Source organism: Cetorhinus maximus, chromosome 11, assembly GCF_964194155.1.
Source record: "Cetorhinus maximus chromosome 11, sCetMax3.hap1.1, whole genome shotgun sequence".
NCBI classification, from domain to species: domain Eukaryota; kingdom Metazoa; phylum Chordata; class Chondrichthyes; order Lamniformes; family Cetorhinidae; genus Cetorhinus; species Cetorhinus maximus.
Genome location: NC_135889.1, coordinates 53,362,462 through 53,381,220, shown reverse-complemented (window position 1 = coordinate 53,381,220; position 18,759 = coordinate 53,362,462). Strand labels below are relative to the sequence as shown.

Below are 18,759 nucleotides of genomic sequence, written 5' to 3'. Positions count from 1 at the left end.
TTCCTGCTCTATCTTTCCTGAATACCCAGGAATATTTAACACCTAGTCCTGTCCTGCCTTAAGCCAGGTCTCTCTTATGGCCACAACATCATATTTCCCCATGGCAATCTGCGCATATAAGTCTTATTTACTATACTCTGTGCATTCACAAAAATATGGTATAACCCTGATTTATACTTCATTACTTTCTCCCTTACTCTGCCTATTAACTAACTATTCTCTATTCTAGTGTTATCTGTCTCTTCCAGTATCTTGTGCACCTTGGTATTACTCTCTAAAACTCTCTCTCCCGGTTCCCACACCCCTGCCAAGTTATCTTAAAGCTCCCCCACCGCCCCACAAACAGCTCTAGCAAAATGCCCCGCAGGGAACTCAGTCCAGCTCTGTTCAGTTGCATCTCATTTGGCTTCTGCAAGTGCCATCTTCCCCAGACCCAGTCCCAGAAATCTAAAGCCCTCCCTCCTGCATCATCTTTCCAGCCATGCATTCATCTGCCTTATCCTCCTATTTCAGTGCTTACTTGCATGTGGCACTGGAAGTAATCCGGAGATTACTACTTTTGAGATCCCGCTTGCTCATTTTCTACCTAGCTCCCTAAATTCTGTCTGGAGGACCATACCCGCCTTCCTACCTAAGTCCTTGATACCAGTGTTGGCCGTGACCTCAGAATGTTCACCCTTCCCTCAAAGAATATTCTGCAGCCACTTGATGACACCCTGGCACTAGGGAGGAATCATACCATCCTGCGGTCGCATCTGTGAGCACAGAAACGCCTGTCTGTTCCCCTAACTAATGAATCCTCTCTCACTATTGCTCTTCCTTTCTTCTTCCTCCCCTCCTGTACAGCCGAGCTGCTCATGATGTCACAAACTTGGCTCTGATTGCACTCCTCTGAGGAACCAATGCCCTCACCAGTATCCAAAACAGAAAACCGATTAGCGAGCGGAACCTCGAGACTCCTGCATGTCCTGCCTGGTTCTCTTGGACTGCCCGTTCCCTTTCTGCCTGTGGTGTGACCACCTCTCTAAACGTGCTACCACGTAGTACTCAGCCTCGCGGATGTACCACAGTGACTCTAGCCATTGCTTGAGCACCAAAACCTGGAGCTGAAGTTTCTGCAGCTGGTGACACTTCCTGCACATGTGGTCATCTAGGTTACCAGTAGTGTCCACTGCTTCGCGAGCATTACAGGACACACATTCCACATGACCGAGCTGCCCTACCATGTCTTAACTTTACTTCCCTTATGTTAACTGTAATTAGCTTTGGTTTACTTATATTACTTTGTTACTGGCCCTGACTTTACCTTATTCCTAGTCTTTCTCAACTCAAATCCAAGTAGCAGCTACTTTAAAAATAATACACTTTTCTAATTTACAGCTATTTAAAGACACTCACTAACAGCTTCTTACCAACCAATGAACTTACGGTTTTCCTGTGATGTCATTGTTCAATATTTTTTTCAAACTCAGCTCTGAAGGTGAGGTTTACACCCAGATTTACACCTTGGGTGTTTACCAAACATAGAATGAAAAACACATCCTTTACATCTTCAGAACAAAATTGGGTTGATTTTATCTTTGATGCAATGAATAGAGTGTGCCAGTTTCCTGGCGTTCCATACGTGAAGGGGGTCAAAGCCATTTTGGGGCCTAGGCCTCATTTAAATGGAGCCTGTGAGCTGCAGGCACCAACCTGGTGTCTGGCTGTATTTCGCCAATCGTTACTTTGTCCGAGTTCTACACCAAGCTGGTGCAAAGCTAAGTCTAAGGAGTGGGTGGAGGCAACGTAGAGCCTGAGCTGGCAATGGCCCTTAATATTCTTGTGGAACTAGGAGAAACACTCCATTTGTGGTGCACACTCTACTCGTGATCCCTTAAAACTGCAATTGGGGTCCGCACTTCTTCCAAAGACACCAAGTTGTGTCCTGTTGTCTGAAACAGAGATTTCAAACTGACAATAGCCGGAGTGTTAGCATTAATTGGGCAAATGTCTATCGACCCCATTTTGAGCTAATTTCTGTTCCATAAAGGTTGATTTCAGGAGCTTAAAATTGGCCCAAATGAACACATCATGAAATAAAGCCTAGAACTGCTATTTTATAAGCCTTTTCAAGGAACTGATCATTACTTAATTTACTTCTTCACTCTTTACAACCCTGGGAGTGCTCTTCAGTTGTTAATGACGGTTTCTTAAACTAAGAAGTCTTTCAGTTCTACATGCTATGATATCAACAAGACCAGACAGTGTGCACAGAGATTTATTACAAGGATGCTTTTCCCACTGCTCAAAAACGAGGAAAACATGTTTACTAATTTGCAAAGCATATTCCTTGGATGTTTCCATTTAAACAGATTAGTTCTAATTTCCACATGCAAATTACTGCACCTTCCAAACAGCCCGAGTCCTTTGCAGTATCATATAATATAAAAATTACTTCCTTTTAGGTAGGATTCCATTGCCACCTTTTAATGACTTGTGCATCTGTATATCTAAGTCCATCAGCCCTCTATTTTTAGATAAATAAAACATATTTAGATAAATATAATCCAGGCTCTGTTGTTAACATGCATCTTTTTAAATTTGGCTACAAATTTCTTCCTCCAGTTCCTGATCATTGGTTGATAATGTACCCCCAATGGTGTGGCGCTGTCTTTCTGTCCCTCAGCTGAATCTAAAAGGATTCTGTTTAGACAACCTCTCTAGTCAAATCCTGATGGAGTAGTGATGTGATTTTTTTTCTAATTAATACCACTACCAATATCCCACTTTACTCATCCCATATCATTCTGAAAGTTATATGCAGGAATATTTCATTGTCAATCCTGACTGAGTGACATGTTTTAGCCATGTTTTAGTTATTGCAGTTATGTGATGATTTTATATTTTAATTAACCTTAGTTCCATGAGTTTGTTCTTATGGACTGTGCATTATATGTGCCCATTTTAGTTTGGATTCCATGATTTGGCAATTTTCCATTCCTTGTCTTCCCATATCCTACTTCGTTTTCCCTGTTTTGTCCTGTTCAATTTCTTTACAACCTTTCAATCTCCTTTATAAGCAATTTACCCAGAGCTTATTTTCCCTTTTAACCTGTCTTCTACTTCCTGTGCTTTTCATCACCTCCCCCTCCTCCTGTCCCCCATTGTTGATTGTGACGATGTATAGCCATTTTTTTTAAAGCTATTTTTATAAAGTTATTTTCAAGAGAGTGAGAAAAATAATCAATGCCGACTAATAATTTCAAATAATGGTTGAAATTGAGAATCTGGCGTATTTTGGAAAGCAGATGAGGATCAAATACACAGCAGTACGTTTAACTGTTCATATCATTGAATATTCACTTGATTATCCTTGCATTTCTTTGTTGGCAACTTTTGTTAATTTCCCAGTATTTCAAATAAAATCGTATTAGAAAAAAATGTACAGGAGCTGCTGCAGGTGCTATGGAACCTGATGACCCGAATCATCTCAAATGCAGTTAATGGGCAATTTAGTTGTACCACTCCCTGGATGCAATTAGACAAAGTTTGGCAGAGATCAGCCATGATATAATTTCAAAGACAGAACAGTTTCGAGGGGCTCAATGGCCTACTGTTTTTCTTAAATATCGTGATACTATTTTTGTGCCAAATCCCATTCAGTGAAAAATGCACCCTGCACAATAACAGGATTCTCAGCTGACACTTTAGCCTAAGGTGGTATCTTTCAGATGAGGTGTTAAATCAAGGCCCCGTCTGCTCTCTTGGGTGCACACAAGTTCATGTGGAATTATATCAAAGATGAGCAGGGAAGTTATCCCCGGTGTTCTGGCCAATATTTATCCCTTAAACTACATCACAAGCACAGATGATCTGGTTATTATCACATTGCTGTTTGTGCTAGCTTACTGTATGCAAATTTGCTGCTCCGTTTCCTAGATTACAAGTGACTACATTTTAAAATACTACTTTGCCCATAAAGTGCTTTTGTGCATCAATGTAGTTTGTGGAAGGTGCTATATAAATGCAAGGCTTTCTTTATCTCTTTCCTTAACTTTTTATCCTTACAAAGAATATCCCTAAAGATAGACTTCCTAAGGCACAACTGTTACTGGTGAAGTACTGAAAAGTTATCCACAATACATTTTGTGAAACATGTTTGTTGATTTGATGCATACAAATCTCACAAATCTTCTCCAGTTCCCTGAACAACAGGCCAAATACTACATAGCATGAAAGTAGGTGAATAACAATCCTTGAGGCTTCTGACAATGCTGTTCTATGCTGATGACTGGAAGCTATGAGTTAGGGCTCAGAGAACTGTTCCTTTCATTTACCTTTTCTCTATATATGCCTATTTTGCACACCCCACTCCTGCCCCACCATCACCATAACAGCGCAATTGAAGTTCACAACTTGGCATAAGCTGATTATTTCAGCAGTTTTAAATGCGGCTTCATAGTTTACCTCTTTGCAATACATTAAATGACTTGTAAGATACAGCTGTATTTTCAAACTTGCAAGGGTAGACATGGAGCGAATGTTTCCACTTATGGGAGACCAGATGCTATAAATACAAGATAGCTGCTACTGCATTCGATAGGAAAATACATAAATTTCTATACTCAGAGGTAAGAATGTGGTACTCACTACCACAGACAATGTCTTGGATGCTTTCAAAAGGAAACTAAACAAGTACATGAAAGTAAAGGGACTAGAAAGATATGTTGAAAGATTAAGATGAAGCAGATGGAGTGGGAGGAGACTTGTTTGAAGTAATAACACCTCCTAAAATGAGTTGGACAAACAGCCTACTTCGGAGCTATATATTCTATGCAAAGTTAACATGGTAAGGAATATTTTAAAAAGATAATTTAAGTATTTTCTTAAGCTGCAGTGCAAATTGAGTATTGCATTCTCAAGTCTTTCAGCTCTGTATGGATCAAACTCAATAAAATGGAAAAACAATGGAAAGTCTAACGTTACTGTTTTTTTACATGTTTGCCCCTGTGCTTTTTTGCTATAGTTATTGAAGGAAGTTTTGAAAATTACACTAGAAAATTTTTATTGTTGAAAAGCACTGAGTTAAAATCAAAAGCATTGTTCTTCCCATTTCTTCCACTTGTCATACATTGAGCAACTTCCACTTGGAGATGATCTACAAATACCATGTATGCATTTCTGATTTTTTTTTTGTTACAGTATTTGCAGTTTTTAATATATGTAAATGTCTAGGTGTGGTAATTGTAAGTAACACAGTGTGATGTAAAATTTTTCAGAATGAAATAGCTGAGCATGGCTGCGCTGCTGGCCATTTCTTGCTTATACCTTAATCCTGATCTATTTCCCAGGGACAGCTTAATTACATATTGAACACCTAATGGGGTTCCCATCCCAAGCAAGGTGGAAAAGGGAATTGCTACAATGATACTGGCTTAAGTTTAAGAAAAGCTTGTAAATTTTAATTCTTTTACATTCTGCCTAGCTACAATTGTAATCAGTAAAATCTGAGTGGACTGCTGAGCCAATTCATAATATCTATATTAGTTGTATCTGCCATTTAAGGTGTGATTTATAGTTTATATTTGCCCATAATTTTCCTGTTCATGTTTAACTCATGTTAAATCTGGATACTAGAGTATAGGATAGATAGTATTTAGTGTTTGCTTTGTTGACTCTTGTATAGTAAAAAAAACATCCTTCTGTTTTAAACCATGGAGTCTTGTGGCTTTATTCTTTTAGCAAATAACTAGGATTTTGACTACTTTAAAAAAAAGTTACTGGTCTTTGCCAAGGTCGTAGTCACTGTTAAAGCCCCCACAGATGGGAATCTTCAGAAGTCACTGAATTAATGTTAACCTTCATCTTCTACACTATCTCACTATTAAAAAAAGACACAAGTTTTGCCTTGTTGAATGAGATACAGCTGGGATTTTAACAGCATACTAAGGCATAAATACTGTTGAACAGTGTACCTATCCCTGAAAAACTAATTTTATATTTACACAATATCAAATTTCTCCATTATGATAAGAATTCCACAGACTTTTAAAATAATAAACATTTCAGCTTCCCATGTCTATCTTCTAATTTTATTTCACTCTCTGTAAAATGATTAAAAAGTGAAAGATAATCAGTGCATTTTAAATCCTGCATTGATGACTATGTGAATTATTTGTGATTGGCTACTTAGTCTGCTTGATGGATATCAGAGATCTTTTTTTTTGGTGCCAGAATGCAATTAATGTCAGGAAAGGTGAAACCCAGGCTACAGGGCTCACTAGATTTTTGTAGGTAGCTTTCTACGATTTCTGCAGCGAGGACCTCACTTCACTGCTGATTGAACATTCTTGACCATATATACCCATCTGCTCATATATCAGCAAAAGCATCATCTACCCAATGTCATTTCTGGCAGGTTGGTGTGGAACCAGCCGAATAACTCAACACCTAATTCTCCTCTCAGTTATGTTTAGGTCACACTGATTTACTTCATAAGTGAGGAAATTAGATGCTGAAATGTCAAGCTATAAAGGTGGGGTTTATGTTATCATACTTGTCTTAACTTGACCTGCATGAGAGCTGGTATCTCCTTATCTCTAATGATGCTGAACACCTCTAATCCGTGAAAATGTCATAAAGAGGACTAATTAGTGCCTTGAATTTAGATTTTTATCTTAGGAAGTGAGAATAGACAATGCTATGATGGTTAGATCAAAATGCCAGTAGTTACAATAGTTTAAAAAAAGAGTTGTGCATTATTTATTATCACTTTTATCACAACACTGAATTATTTTGCTGTTCCTTGTAGCCTTGAATTGCAGCAAATTATTTAAACACATTTACTTGTATTATTTTCAGTGCCAGTACTTTGCATGAGTGTCTGACTTTGTGCTATGCCAAATAATTTTTATGGAGGACAGAAAAAAGATTATTCATCAGTGGAAGTCTTTAGCGTACCCTTGTCACGCTCCCAGATGCACACCTGGTGCTCTGCTGTATGCTTGGCACCAGGCTGATGGGCATCTCAGTGGCAGCACCATGGAAACATCATCATGAGCCAGATAACACACACTCCGGGAAATAGTTGAAATGTTACTCGTTGCCAAAAAAATAAGAATGCAAAAATGTTGTTGAAAGTGAAAATGTATCTTCCTGTTCTGGTAAAAGTATACTTTTGTAGTGTACTGTGTTTATTATTTGCAATTACCCTGAGACCTAGTAACGTACAATTTTTTTCACCTTCTGCTTCTTGTCTATGTGCCAGATTTCTTCCCAAAGGTGTTCAGTGACTAATGTGCTGGTTAAAAGCCAGGATATCTTACAAATGTCTTGTTTTTCTGGCAGGAAAACAGTCACGATACCTCAATTTTTGTGTCTGTGTTGAAACTTGTGATTTTACTTTTATAGCAAATGCAAGATGAGTTTAATAGTATTGAAATCAGGAGTATAAAAACATTATCTTTGGTTCATCATTTTCAAATCGAGCATCTTTCTTGTTGATCTGCATCTGGATTGTTGTAGAGACTTTTGGGATTGCACTTGGAAGATGGACGTGATAGGGATAATAATTACCTCAAAACTTTGTTATGTATCATCTACCTATATCGTACAAAAATATTCAGTGGCTAGAATGAAAGGATAATTTTTCCACTTATATTCCTAGCAGAGAGCCTTACCCAGTAAGAATGTATATTGGCATTGTCTAGAAAACCTTGTGCAATGTGATGTTTATATAGCAATATAGATTTAATGGTTTTGTTTCCTAGGTCCCATGTAAACAAATCTTATCTGGCGGTTCAGGAGGTGAAGAGGATCATTCTGAATGTATCTCTGTTCAATGCAGGGGATGATGCATACTCAGCTACTCTTAATGTTAAATTCCCTAAGGACTTATATTTCATCAAAATGGTCGAAGTGGTAAGTACAATATAAATGTGAATTTGCAAATGACATTCAATAAATCTAGCTTGGCCTCTGAATGTCAGAGTTAACGTGTTCTATTTTGATCATAGAGTGTCTAACATAGGCCAAGTGGAAGTATAACTGAACATTATGTGCATCATTGGAGATTGAAATGTGCCTTGGCTGTTATTTCAAATAGGCCATAGTGGTTTGGATTTTGCTGTGATACTGACAATGGGACTGTCAGCATTCACTGTCATCACTCCAAGAGGATGCACTGTTGCAGTTGCCCAGAATGTAATCATTGGGAAATCACTGAACTGTTGAGAACTTCCACTTGTATATTATTAGTTTCACTGTAAAAATCCTTGAAAACTTTACATCTGTAGGTTTTTAATTTCATTAGGGCCATGACTCCTCCTAAAAAGCTTATTTTGTACTTGTGGGATGCCAAATTTCTCCATTATGATGAAAAAAGTTAATTTTCTCAAAGTTTATTTATATTAATATTTTAGCTTCTATTTAAATCCAATCCTAATCATTTATTTTGCTATCTGAAAATTAAAATTAAAATAAAGGGAATCAGTGTTTTTTATTTCCTGGTTTGCTGCCTGTGAGAATGCTTCAATATGATTGGTTACTTACCCTGCTTGCTGACATCACTGTTGTTGCAAGCCTGGAGATTCCCTTGATCTAACTTCAGATTTAAACAGATGTCAGGAAAGGGGAATCCAACCTATGGAGACTGCTAGAATATTGTGGACAAGTTCCTTCGAGGTTAACGGTGAGCTTTTGTTATTTAATGAAAATCAAGCCCTAAGTCACCATAATGATCCACATATAGCTGTATCAGTTTGATTTATGTAATCCTAGAATTAATCCTAGCTTTATCATCAAATATTGAGCAAAACCAATGACCCAGATCTTCCAGTCTCCAGATTGTCAGAGACTGGACATATACTTCAGGACCTTGTGGAAGTGCCGTCACAATGACTTCGTGGGAATTGCCCAGAAAGTTTGAACTTCCGATGGGCAATCCCACTGCTCTCCAAGACCCTCCGAAAATCTCGTCGACTCTGAGCTAGCGTCGGAGACTTCAAACAATTCTGACTTACTCACCTGGATAGTTGCCCAGGAAATATTAGACAGAAAAATCCTGGTCTAACTCCTGGGTAACTATGCAACCCATTTTCTCCCATGCCCATTCACTCACAAGCTTTGGGATCTCTCGACCCTTATCAGGATACGGCAGCTGGTGCTGTGAAAAGGGGGCATGGCTTCTGTGCAGATTCTCTTCGCTGCTCTCTGTGAGGATTCTTTCTCTGAGGGAATTCTTCTGCATCATGGATCAGAAGTCGGAGCCTTTTCAACATACGCTACGAGGGTAGTTTGCTGTCTGATCAGCGTCAGACACAGGGGTTCCAATTCTGACTGGAGGTTTTGGGCCAATACATTAAATGCAGGAAATGTGATTACCAGGAAGGTTTGATACATTAAAAATGTATTCAAATTGCAATATATAGTTTGCCTATATAAATCAGTGCACACAATAGAGCAGATTCTTTTGTTTCCCGGCCCCGTCCCGACCCATCTGCTCCAAAGTTAGACATTATGTAGTAGAATTCCAGAGTGTCCCTGCTCAATGGAAGAGCCGAAGGAGCAGGAAAATGAGATGCAGCTGCCAGTCTGCATGTCAAAGCTTGGACACAATGCTCACTTGGCAGTCAGCAGGTCTCAATGTGATTTAAAACGCTTGAATGAGGGTGTTCGTATTTATGGAAACAGTTCTATTTTAAAGTCTTCACTAGCTCTAAGAATACAGAGGATCTTCTAATCCAGAGGCAGGTGCCAGACCATGTTTTCTAGATGTTTCTGTCATTGCAACTGCCAGTGAAACTGGTATGCATGGTAATTTGCTTCTGCACTGATCATACACCAGTTGCATGTTGATAAAGTGGAAGACCTTCTGGTTCGGAAACATTCCTGGCTATTCTCTGGGTTCCCCAAAATTATGTGAGTGCTGCATATTATGCCCTGGACTTGAGGGACCCTGACCACTGCTGCAAACTTCGGAGCACCTTTGTTCTGCTTGTTTGTGACCTCTGGAAGAGTAATGTGACTGTATGGTCCACGTGGCAGCTCCTGTTACAGCTAGAATGAGGCTGAGGTGACAAAGATGAGGCTGATGGTTCTACAGGCACAGCATTCCCCTTGGTCCAGGGAGTAGCCAGTCCTGTTACCGGAGGCTGCATTAATCAGTGGCAGTCTATCTGGTTAAGCATAACAACCTTCGATGTCGTAGCACTCTTCCTTCGACATACCCTGGAAAATGATTCTTGGCATGTAAACCCTGTGGCTGGGCACAACCTCTGCAAGCAGCCCACTTCATCTGCTGGGTTCTTACAGGCCCACCTGCTCTTAGTTCTGAATGTTGAGGTCCATTGTCCTCCAACTGTTCCTCTATCCGAAGCAAATAAACAACAGTAGCGTTCATGAAAGGCAAAGTGCTTAATCAGGATTGCTGAAGCAAAGAAATCAGAAAGAAGCTATTTCCAAGCTCAGAACTGGCTTGTAAATCCGTTAATCACAATAGTACACAAATCCGAAATGACCTGAATTCTCTTGGTAAGTGCCCAATGAAATACAGCTTCTAGGTATATTTGTCAGTTTCTGAGGCCAAACACATGAGGTTTACTTCAGTTAACTCAGTTAAAATAGCATTGAGGTTCCAATGCCTTTATGGGCCACTGATTTGAATTTATTTTGAGATACCCCACCTGTTTCTGATGGGTACTTTTTATTAACCAGTTAAAATGGCGGTCGGTGGTCAGCGGCTTCTTGGGGGAGACAAGGTGGTTAAAAACAGCTTTTGATATTTTCACCGTTTATTCATTTCCTGTCAGGAAGTTTAGATTAAAATTGGGGCCCTAGGTCTCATCCTTTTTTCCTGATGGAGTTGATAGATGTATTCAAGATCCTGAGGGGCATGGTCAGGGTAAATAGTGAGAAACTGTTCCCACTCAAGAGAGCATCAAGAACTAGAGGGCACAGATTCAAAATAATTGGCATAAGGAGTAAAAGTGATGTGAGGAAAATATTTTTCACCCAGAGGGTGGTTGTAATCTGGAATGAGCTTCCTGAGGAGGTGGTGGAGGTGAGTTTGATCGAGATATTCAAAAGGGAATTGGATTGCTATCTGAAAAGAGAGAATGTGCAAGGTTGTGGGGATAAGGCTGGGGAGTGGGACAAGATAGAATGCTCTTTCAGGGAGCCAGTACAGACTCAATGGGCCGAATAACCACCACCTGCATTGTAAAGATTCAGTGATTCTGTGATGAGCAAAAGTAGTTGCAGGTTAAAGGTGAGTATTCAATGTGGTGAAGTGTATAAAGGGGACCTTGTACAAAGTATGGAGGCTTGAGGCCTGAATGTCAAGTGCAAAGGAAACTGTGAGCCTGATCAGATTAGTAAAAACATGTTTTATATGTCAGCTTCATTCGCTTATGAAATCACAAATAAAAGCTTGCATCAATTTGACTCTCTCCAGCATATCCAACCCTGTGGTCAGCAATGTATTCCTCCTCATGTTCTACTCCCGGCTGTTCATTCCCTGTGTCACTCAGCCAATTCCCATTTATTTTGTTCTTTAATTTACCGTGGTTAGATCCCACTAGGCATGTGAGGGATCAAGTGATTGACTGCATTGCTTTGAAATACTGGCAGAACTAGATATGCTGGACTCTGGGCTTGACAGGGAACTGGCATGGGCTGAATGGCCTTTTTCTCTGCTGTAATGACTCTGACTCAATCTTCCAGAAATATCTACAGAAGGAAAAGAGGAGGATAGATTAGAATGGCTTTCACAGGAAGAGAGCTAGCATTTTATTTTATAGAAAAAGTGATTTTTGTGTTTTATGACCATTGACAGCCTGTGAAGGGCATAATAAAAGAAGCATAATGCTATGACAAGTTCTGAACATGCCCTCCGCTTCACCATCTCGAATATTCCCTTCCATTGCCTCCTTTTTCAGGATCGCCATTGTTTCCTCGTAGCAGAGATTTGGAGACCCGCTACACATTATCAATCTCCCCCAGATTGTTATGGACTGTCTTTTCCTTGAAAAAGGATGCAAAACATGAGAATGACCTTCTGTTCCTCTGAAGCGCAGTTTTATCCCAAGTTCCATAATTGGGTGTTGGGTGTGCCAAGAGGTTCAGGCAACGAGCAGTAACTTTCCACATGGAACTTTTAAGTCTGTTGAATGCCTGAATGGCGTTGAGTGAAGGAATGTGTATAGGTGAAGACTTTTACTGTATGAAGCAATGTGCTACCTTATGATCATTGATGATAAGCAATTCAACACAGTGAGGGAAAATGATTGTAAAGTGGTCTTGCAAATTGTGCTGGCTCCTCTTTGCTTGCCTGACCTGGTAAGCAGCCATGCCCTGAATGGTGGAATTGATACTGACAGCCATGGCCAACTCCTTGCAGTTCCAAAGCATGCCACTGCTAAGTATGACCTCTTGAAGAAGCATTTCAATGCAGGCTTCCACACAGCAGGAGGACCTGTGCCTCTTTCCAGTTTTTTGACATTTTGAACTGTCTTTTGTTGCCATTACAATTATAACAAGTGAAGAGGGCACTCAGTATAGCGCATACTTTCACCATGCTGTGATAACTCAATGTTATTACAATTATGCAGCTCCTTCTTGGGGTTTTGTTCCTGCCTGAGTAATGCTGTGTAACTCCAAAGCTGGAAAAAGAATTTTTTTAATTCAGAGCTTCCATCTCACTGAGGAGGAGGCTTCAGGCCAATCCACATCCAATAACCGGCCCTGAAAACTCTGCTCACATTTTGACAGCTGCAACAAATTCCACCACAACAGCTGAGACAATCTGCAACATTCTAAATAAAACAACTCATAACATTCTTTTTTTTAAAAAAAAAAGGCAATACACCCTGTCTCTCCATGTTAACGGATCCTTTAAAAAAAATTCCTGATCTGCATCTTTTCCAAAAACCAAGCAGTTCTTCCTTGGGCCATATCCTACCTACATACCATGTTTCATTGAATTTGGCCATTATTTTTTGAAATATTTTGTTTATAAATAGACTATTGGGTGAAAACATTCCCTCTACCCATCTTCAGCGGTGGAGGTAATAATGACCAAAAAATGCTGTAAATACTCAGGTCTGGCAGCATCTATGGAGACAGAAGCAGAGTTGATGCTTCAGGTCATAGGACTGGATCTTCCCCCTGGATTCCCCCACCTAGCATCCCCAAAATTCCCAGGCGTGTTTTCAGCAGGGTGGGGGCATGTAAAGTATGTCAGGTGGGAGGCCCATTGCCTTCCTGCCCACCCCTGGCCCCAGCCCCCATATAGTGTGGTGGGGAAGACACTCACTACACCAATTAATTGGCACTTAAGGCCCTCAGTCTGCCTCCACTGCCATAATACGTGAGTGTGGGAAGGCTGTTTTTTCACCCAAGTTGGTGAAAAAATGGGAAAGAAGCAGGAGGTGAGCAGGGGTGTGTTGCCCTGTGTGTGCATAGGGGCACCCTCCCTAAAATGGTACCCCCACTTTGTACCTCTCCACCTGGCCTCCAAAGCCCACCCCCCAGTCCCCTCCCCCCTCCCTAGAGTGCCCAATCCCTCCCTGCTCAAAAAGGCCCAACTTACCTGTGTCCAGAATCCTTAACGTTTCATCTCAGAGCTTCTTTCTCTCTATTCTCTTCTGGCACTGCTTGGACTGCAAGAGCTGCTGGCCATTGGCCAGCATCTCTCGAGGATGGGACTTCCTTCCACTGAGGCGTGGAACATTGACCTTCAGATTGTTAAAGCCGCCCATACCGTGTTATTGCTGTGGGGCAGCCTTATTTCTTTCAGGGCCTGGGGCAAGCAGTATGCCCCCCTTTTCCCCCCACCCTGTATAATTCAGCCCATGGAGTCATTTACAGCATGGAAGAAGGCTATTATGCCCATTGAGTTAATGCCAGCTTCCCATTTGAGCAAACATGTCAGTCCCCAGCTCGGACTCCGTAGCCCTTCAAGTTTATTTCCTTCAAGTGCCCATCTGATTTTCGTTTGAAATGATTGATAGTTTCCACTCTCATGGGCAGCGAGTTCCAGGCCATTAACACTCGCTACGTGAAAAGGTTTATCCTCTCATTACCCTAATTTGGGGCCTAAGTGGAGCTTTATGCCGGTTCAGTGTACTCCCTTGCTTTTGTACTCAGTTGCTCTATTTCTAAAATCCAAGATCCCACATGCTTTGCTAGCTGCTCTCTCAATATGTACTGCCACCTTCAAAGATCAATGCACGGGCATCCCAGGTCCCGCTGTTCCTGCTCACTTTTTAGAATTGTGCCATTAAGTCTGTATTGTCTTTCCCTGTAAATAGTTGACCCAGTCATGGCTGTCCCAACAAATTAGGTGGGCGCATAAAAGGTAACTTATCTTCGAGTGTGATTCAGCCGTTGACAGACAACTAGTATCAGGTCAGTGTAGGTTGAAGGGAAACGCTCTACGTGTGCTCAGGCAGTGCAGGGTGTCGTCACCTGGCTGGCGTTGCAGAGATGTAAGGAGGGGTTGTAGGGGGTGGGTGGTGTGTAAGGGTTCCAGACACAATTGGGAGACAATTTAGATGCAAGAAAGTCAGCAGCTGACAATGGGAGCACAACTCTCAGATTTCGGGCCCAGTTGCAATGAAGAGTAATATCAGCAGGAAGGGCAGAAGCCCTGGCACCAGGAGGGCATAGGAGAGGGACGAGGGTCACAAGACAATGGAGGCCATGCCCTCAGCGTAGGATCTACTGCTGAAGACGGAGCGACCTGGATATGTTGGAGTACTCGTGCCACAGGATACTGCATCGATCTAGGAAGATGATCACAGCTATTTGTGCCCTCGCTGCGGAACACCTCACACCTCGCAGCCCCGCCCGCCGCGGAGACCTCACAGCCCCGCCCGCCACGGAGACCTCGCAGCCCCGCCCGCCGCGCCCTGCCAGTAGCCATCAGTGTCACTGTGGCCTTGAACATCCTGCCTCTGGCTTTGTCCAAAAATTAGCTGTTGGCCTTGGTGGCGACTTGCAAACCGTTGAACACCATTGCATCATACAGGTCATTGATCTTTTATCAAGAGCTAGATTGCCCCCCTTTGCAGACTGTCATTGATTGCACCCACGTGACCAGCAAGCCACTGAGTGACCAGGCAGTGAGATTCATCAACTGGAAGGACTTCAGTCCCTCAATGTTCAGCTGGTCTTCAACCGCAACAAGAGCTCCTGGCATGAATGCGCTCAAGTTCCTATCTTTCATCCTGTGGCAGCTCAAGGTGCCACAGCTTTACTTTCACCACTACCCCAAACCCAGCTCCTCATCTCTGTTCTAAATAATCGGCCCCTTATCCTGAGACTGTGCCCTGTGTTTTAAATTCCCCAACCAGTGGAAACAATCTCTCAGTATCTCCCCTATCAAGCCCCTTCACCGTAGTTAAAATAAGCATTGGTCCCCTTAGAGAATGAGATTTGGAATTAATAATGGGAAACAAGGAAATGGTAGAGAATTTAAACAAGCATTTGTATCTGTCTTCACAGTCGAAGACACAAAAAAACATCCAAAGAGTAGTAGAAAATCAAAAGTCAAAAGGGAGGGAGGAACTTAAAACTATCACTAGAGAAAAAGGGTTAGAAAAACTAGTGGATCTAAAGACTGACAAGTCCCTTGAAGCTGATGGCCAGCATCCAGGCTCTCAAAAGAAGTGGATGCAGAGATGATAGATGCATTGGTAGTGACCTTTCAAAATTCCATGAATTCTGTCACAGTAGATTGGAAAACCGGAGATTTAACACCTCTATTCAAGAAAGGAGGTAGACAGAAAGCAGGTAACTATAGGCCAGTTAGCCTAATATCTGTCATTGGGAAAATGCTAGAAACCATTATTAAGGAAGTAGTAGCAGGACATTTGGAAAATCATAATACAATCAAGCAGAGTCAACATGATTTTGTCAAAAGGAAATTGTGTTTAATTTATTAGAGTTCTTTGAGGATGTAAAAAGCGGGGTGAATAAAGGGGGAACCAGTAGATTTTGCTGATTTGAATTTTCAAAAGGCATTCAATAAGGTGCCACATTAAAGGTTACTACACAAAATAAGAGCTCATGGTGTTGGGGTGATATAATAGCATGGATAGGGATTGGCTAACAGGAAACGGAGAGTTGAGATAAATGGGTCATTTTTAGGTTGGAAAACTGTAACTAGTGGAGTGCTGCAGGGATCAATGCTGGGGCTCAACTATTTACAATCTATTTTAATGACTTGGATGAAGGGACTTACTGTATTCTAGCCAAATTTACTGAGGATACTAAGAAAGGTAGGAAAACAAGTTAAGGAGGGTACAAAGATTCTGCAAATAGTTATAGATAGGGTGAGTGAGTGCACAGAAGTTTGGCAGATGGAGTATAATGTGGGGAAAAAGTGAGGTTGTTCACTTTGGCAGAGACAATAGAAAATCAGAATGTTATTTAAATGGAGAGAGACTGCAGAATGTTGCAGTACAGAGGGATCTGGATGCCCTTGTACTTGAATCTCAAAAGGTTTGCATGCAGGTACAGCAAATAGTTAGAAAGGCAAATGGAATGTTGGCCTTTACTGCTAAATGAATGGAATATAAAAGTAGGGAAGTCTTGCTACAATTGTACAGGGCATGGGTGAGACCAAAGCTGGAGTGCTGTATACAGTTTTTATCTCCTTGCTTAACGAGGGATATACTTGCATTGGAAGCAGTTCAGGGAAAGTTCACTAGGCTGGTTTCATGGAATGAAGGGGATTGTCTTATGAGAAAAAGTTGAGCAGGTTGGGCCTATACTCAAAAAGCAGAATACTGCAGATGCTGAAAATCTGAAAGAAAAACAGAAAATGCTGAAATACTCAGCAGGTCAGTCAGTATTTGTGGAAAAACAAACAAAGTTAGACAGACTTTTGATCTACAAGGGAGTCAGTGGCAATGGGGTGCAGGTGGGAAAGCGGAGTTAATCAGATCAGATCTGCTATGATTTTATTGAACGGTTGGAGCAGGCTTGAAAAGGCAAATGGCCCCCTCCAGCATCTATTTTTTACGATCTTAATGATTAAAGGGACCAAGGAGGCTGATGATGATGACATCCGCATCCTCCTCGATCAATACCTCAGAGCTTGCCTGGTGCTGGATGGCTGAAACTGACATACACTCCAGTCCTGCCTCTTCCAGCGGTGAATGGTAACTAACTGGAGGAGCAGGTTCCACAAACATCCCCATTCTCGATGATGGGGGAACCCAGCACATCAGTATAAAAACATGGTTGAAGCACTTGCAACCATCTTCAGCCAGATCATCACGTGGATGATCTATCTCGGCCTCCAGAAGTCCCCAACATCACAGATGCCAGTCTTCAGCCAATTCAATTCACTCTAGGTGATATCAAGAAATGGCAGAAGGTACCGGATACCTCAAAGACTATGGGCCCTGACAACATTCCTGCAGTAGTACTGAAGACTTGTGCTCCAGAACTAGCTGTGCCCCTAACCATGCTGTTCTAGTTCAGCTACAGCAACAGGAATCTACCCGGCAATGTGGAAAAATTGCCCAGATATGTCCTGCCCACAAAAATTCAAGACCAGTCCAACCCAGCCAATTACCACCCTATCAACCACTCTTGATTATCAGCAAAGCGATGGAAGGTTTCGTCAACAGTGCTATCAAGCGGCACTTACACAGCCATAACCTGCTCATTCAGCTTGGGTTCCACCTGGACCACTCGGCTCCTGACCCCATTACATCCTTGGTCCAAACATAGGCAAAAGAGCTGAACTCCCAAGGTGTGATGAGAGTGACTGTCCCTGACATCGAGGCAGCATTTGTTTCCTCCAGGTTCTGTGTTGCACTGCCCACAGCTGCCTCTGCATCACTTCCACCTGTTCACTCGTGATGTGCTCATCATCGAGTGCTGCTTGATCTACATGTGTGAGGACCCACTGAGGTGACAGTATCTGAGCTGGTGGAGGATGCACTTGTTAAGCGTGAGGGTGATTGCTCCGAGGTCTCCTCTGGAAATTCTTAACCCAGTGCAGAAACAGTAATGTGCCCTTCTGCCTCAATGTTTGAAGCTGTGGTTGACACAAGGAGTGATTTAGAAGCCTCTGCAGTGCTGAGGCTTCCTAATTCAGCTTGTCTTTGGCATGCTGTCCCTTAATGTAAGCATTCCAGTCTCTATTCATCATCTCCATCAGGAATACCAATTTCGCCTTCTTGGGCTTGCTCATGGTCAGTCACCCTTGCTATCTTCAGTGCTCTCTCTTCCATGGTGGTGACAATATGAAGTTAGGGAACCCCTTCTGTCTGGGCCCTTTTGTGGGCATTGCAAGCCCATTTCTCCTGCAAGGACATAAGACAGATAAGATACTGCAGCCTGTATTGGCAATGCCAGTGAATCATTGACCTAAGATGCATGTGTCTCAGCTGTCAAGTCCTCAGCAGCACCAGAGCTCTGGGCCTTGCTGAGGGGTTAGTAAGTGCCCTAGGAACACATTCCTTCCATGTTCAGGAGCAGCATGCACCCTCAGGCTCCTCAGTTGGTGTGTCTGCTGGAAGCTGAAAACACAGGCCTTTAAGGGCATAGTAACACACTCACCTTCCCAGAGTGAGTAAGGTCATTGAGTCTCTTCCTGCACTACAGCCAGTTGCTTCTGACTACAATCTGTTTTTTTTTCTCTCATGCCAGCTTGGTTTGGGAGGATGGTGGTCTCCTGCTACCATCCAGAAAGAGGACCTCCATCCCTCCCCTCACTACCTTGAGGAAGATCTCCAGGCCTGCATCAGCTAAGTGACGGAC

The 18,759-nt window shown here is 42.0% G+C and overlaps 1 protein-coding gene across 1 annotated transcript in view; it reads left to right on the top strand.

The window, feature by feature from the left end:
• itga4 (integrin alpha 4) overlaps positions 1-18,759 on the top strand; it is a 163,540-nt gene that overhangs the window by 97,339 nt on the left and 47,442 nt on the right. Inside the window, exon 18 of the mRNA XM_078551939.1 lies at positions 7,752-7,902. Coding sequence (XP_078408065.1) covers positions 7,752-7,902 — 151 coding nt within the window. The remainder of the gene's footprint in view (positions 1-7,751; positions 7,903-18,759) is intronic.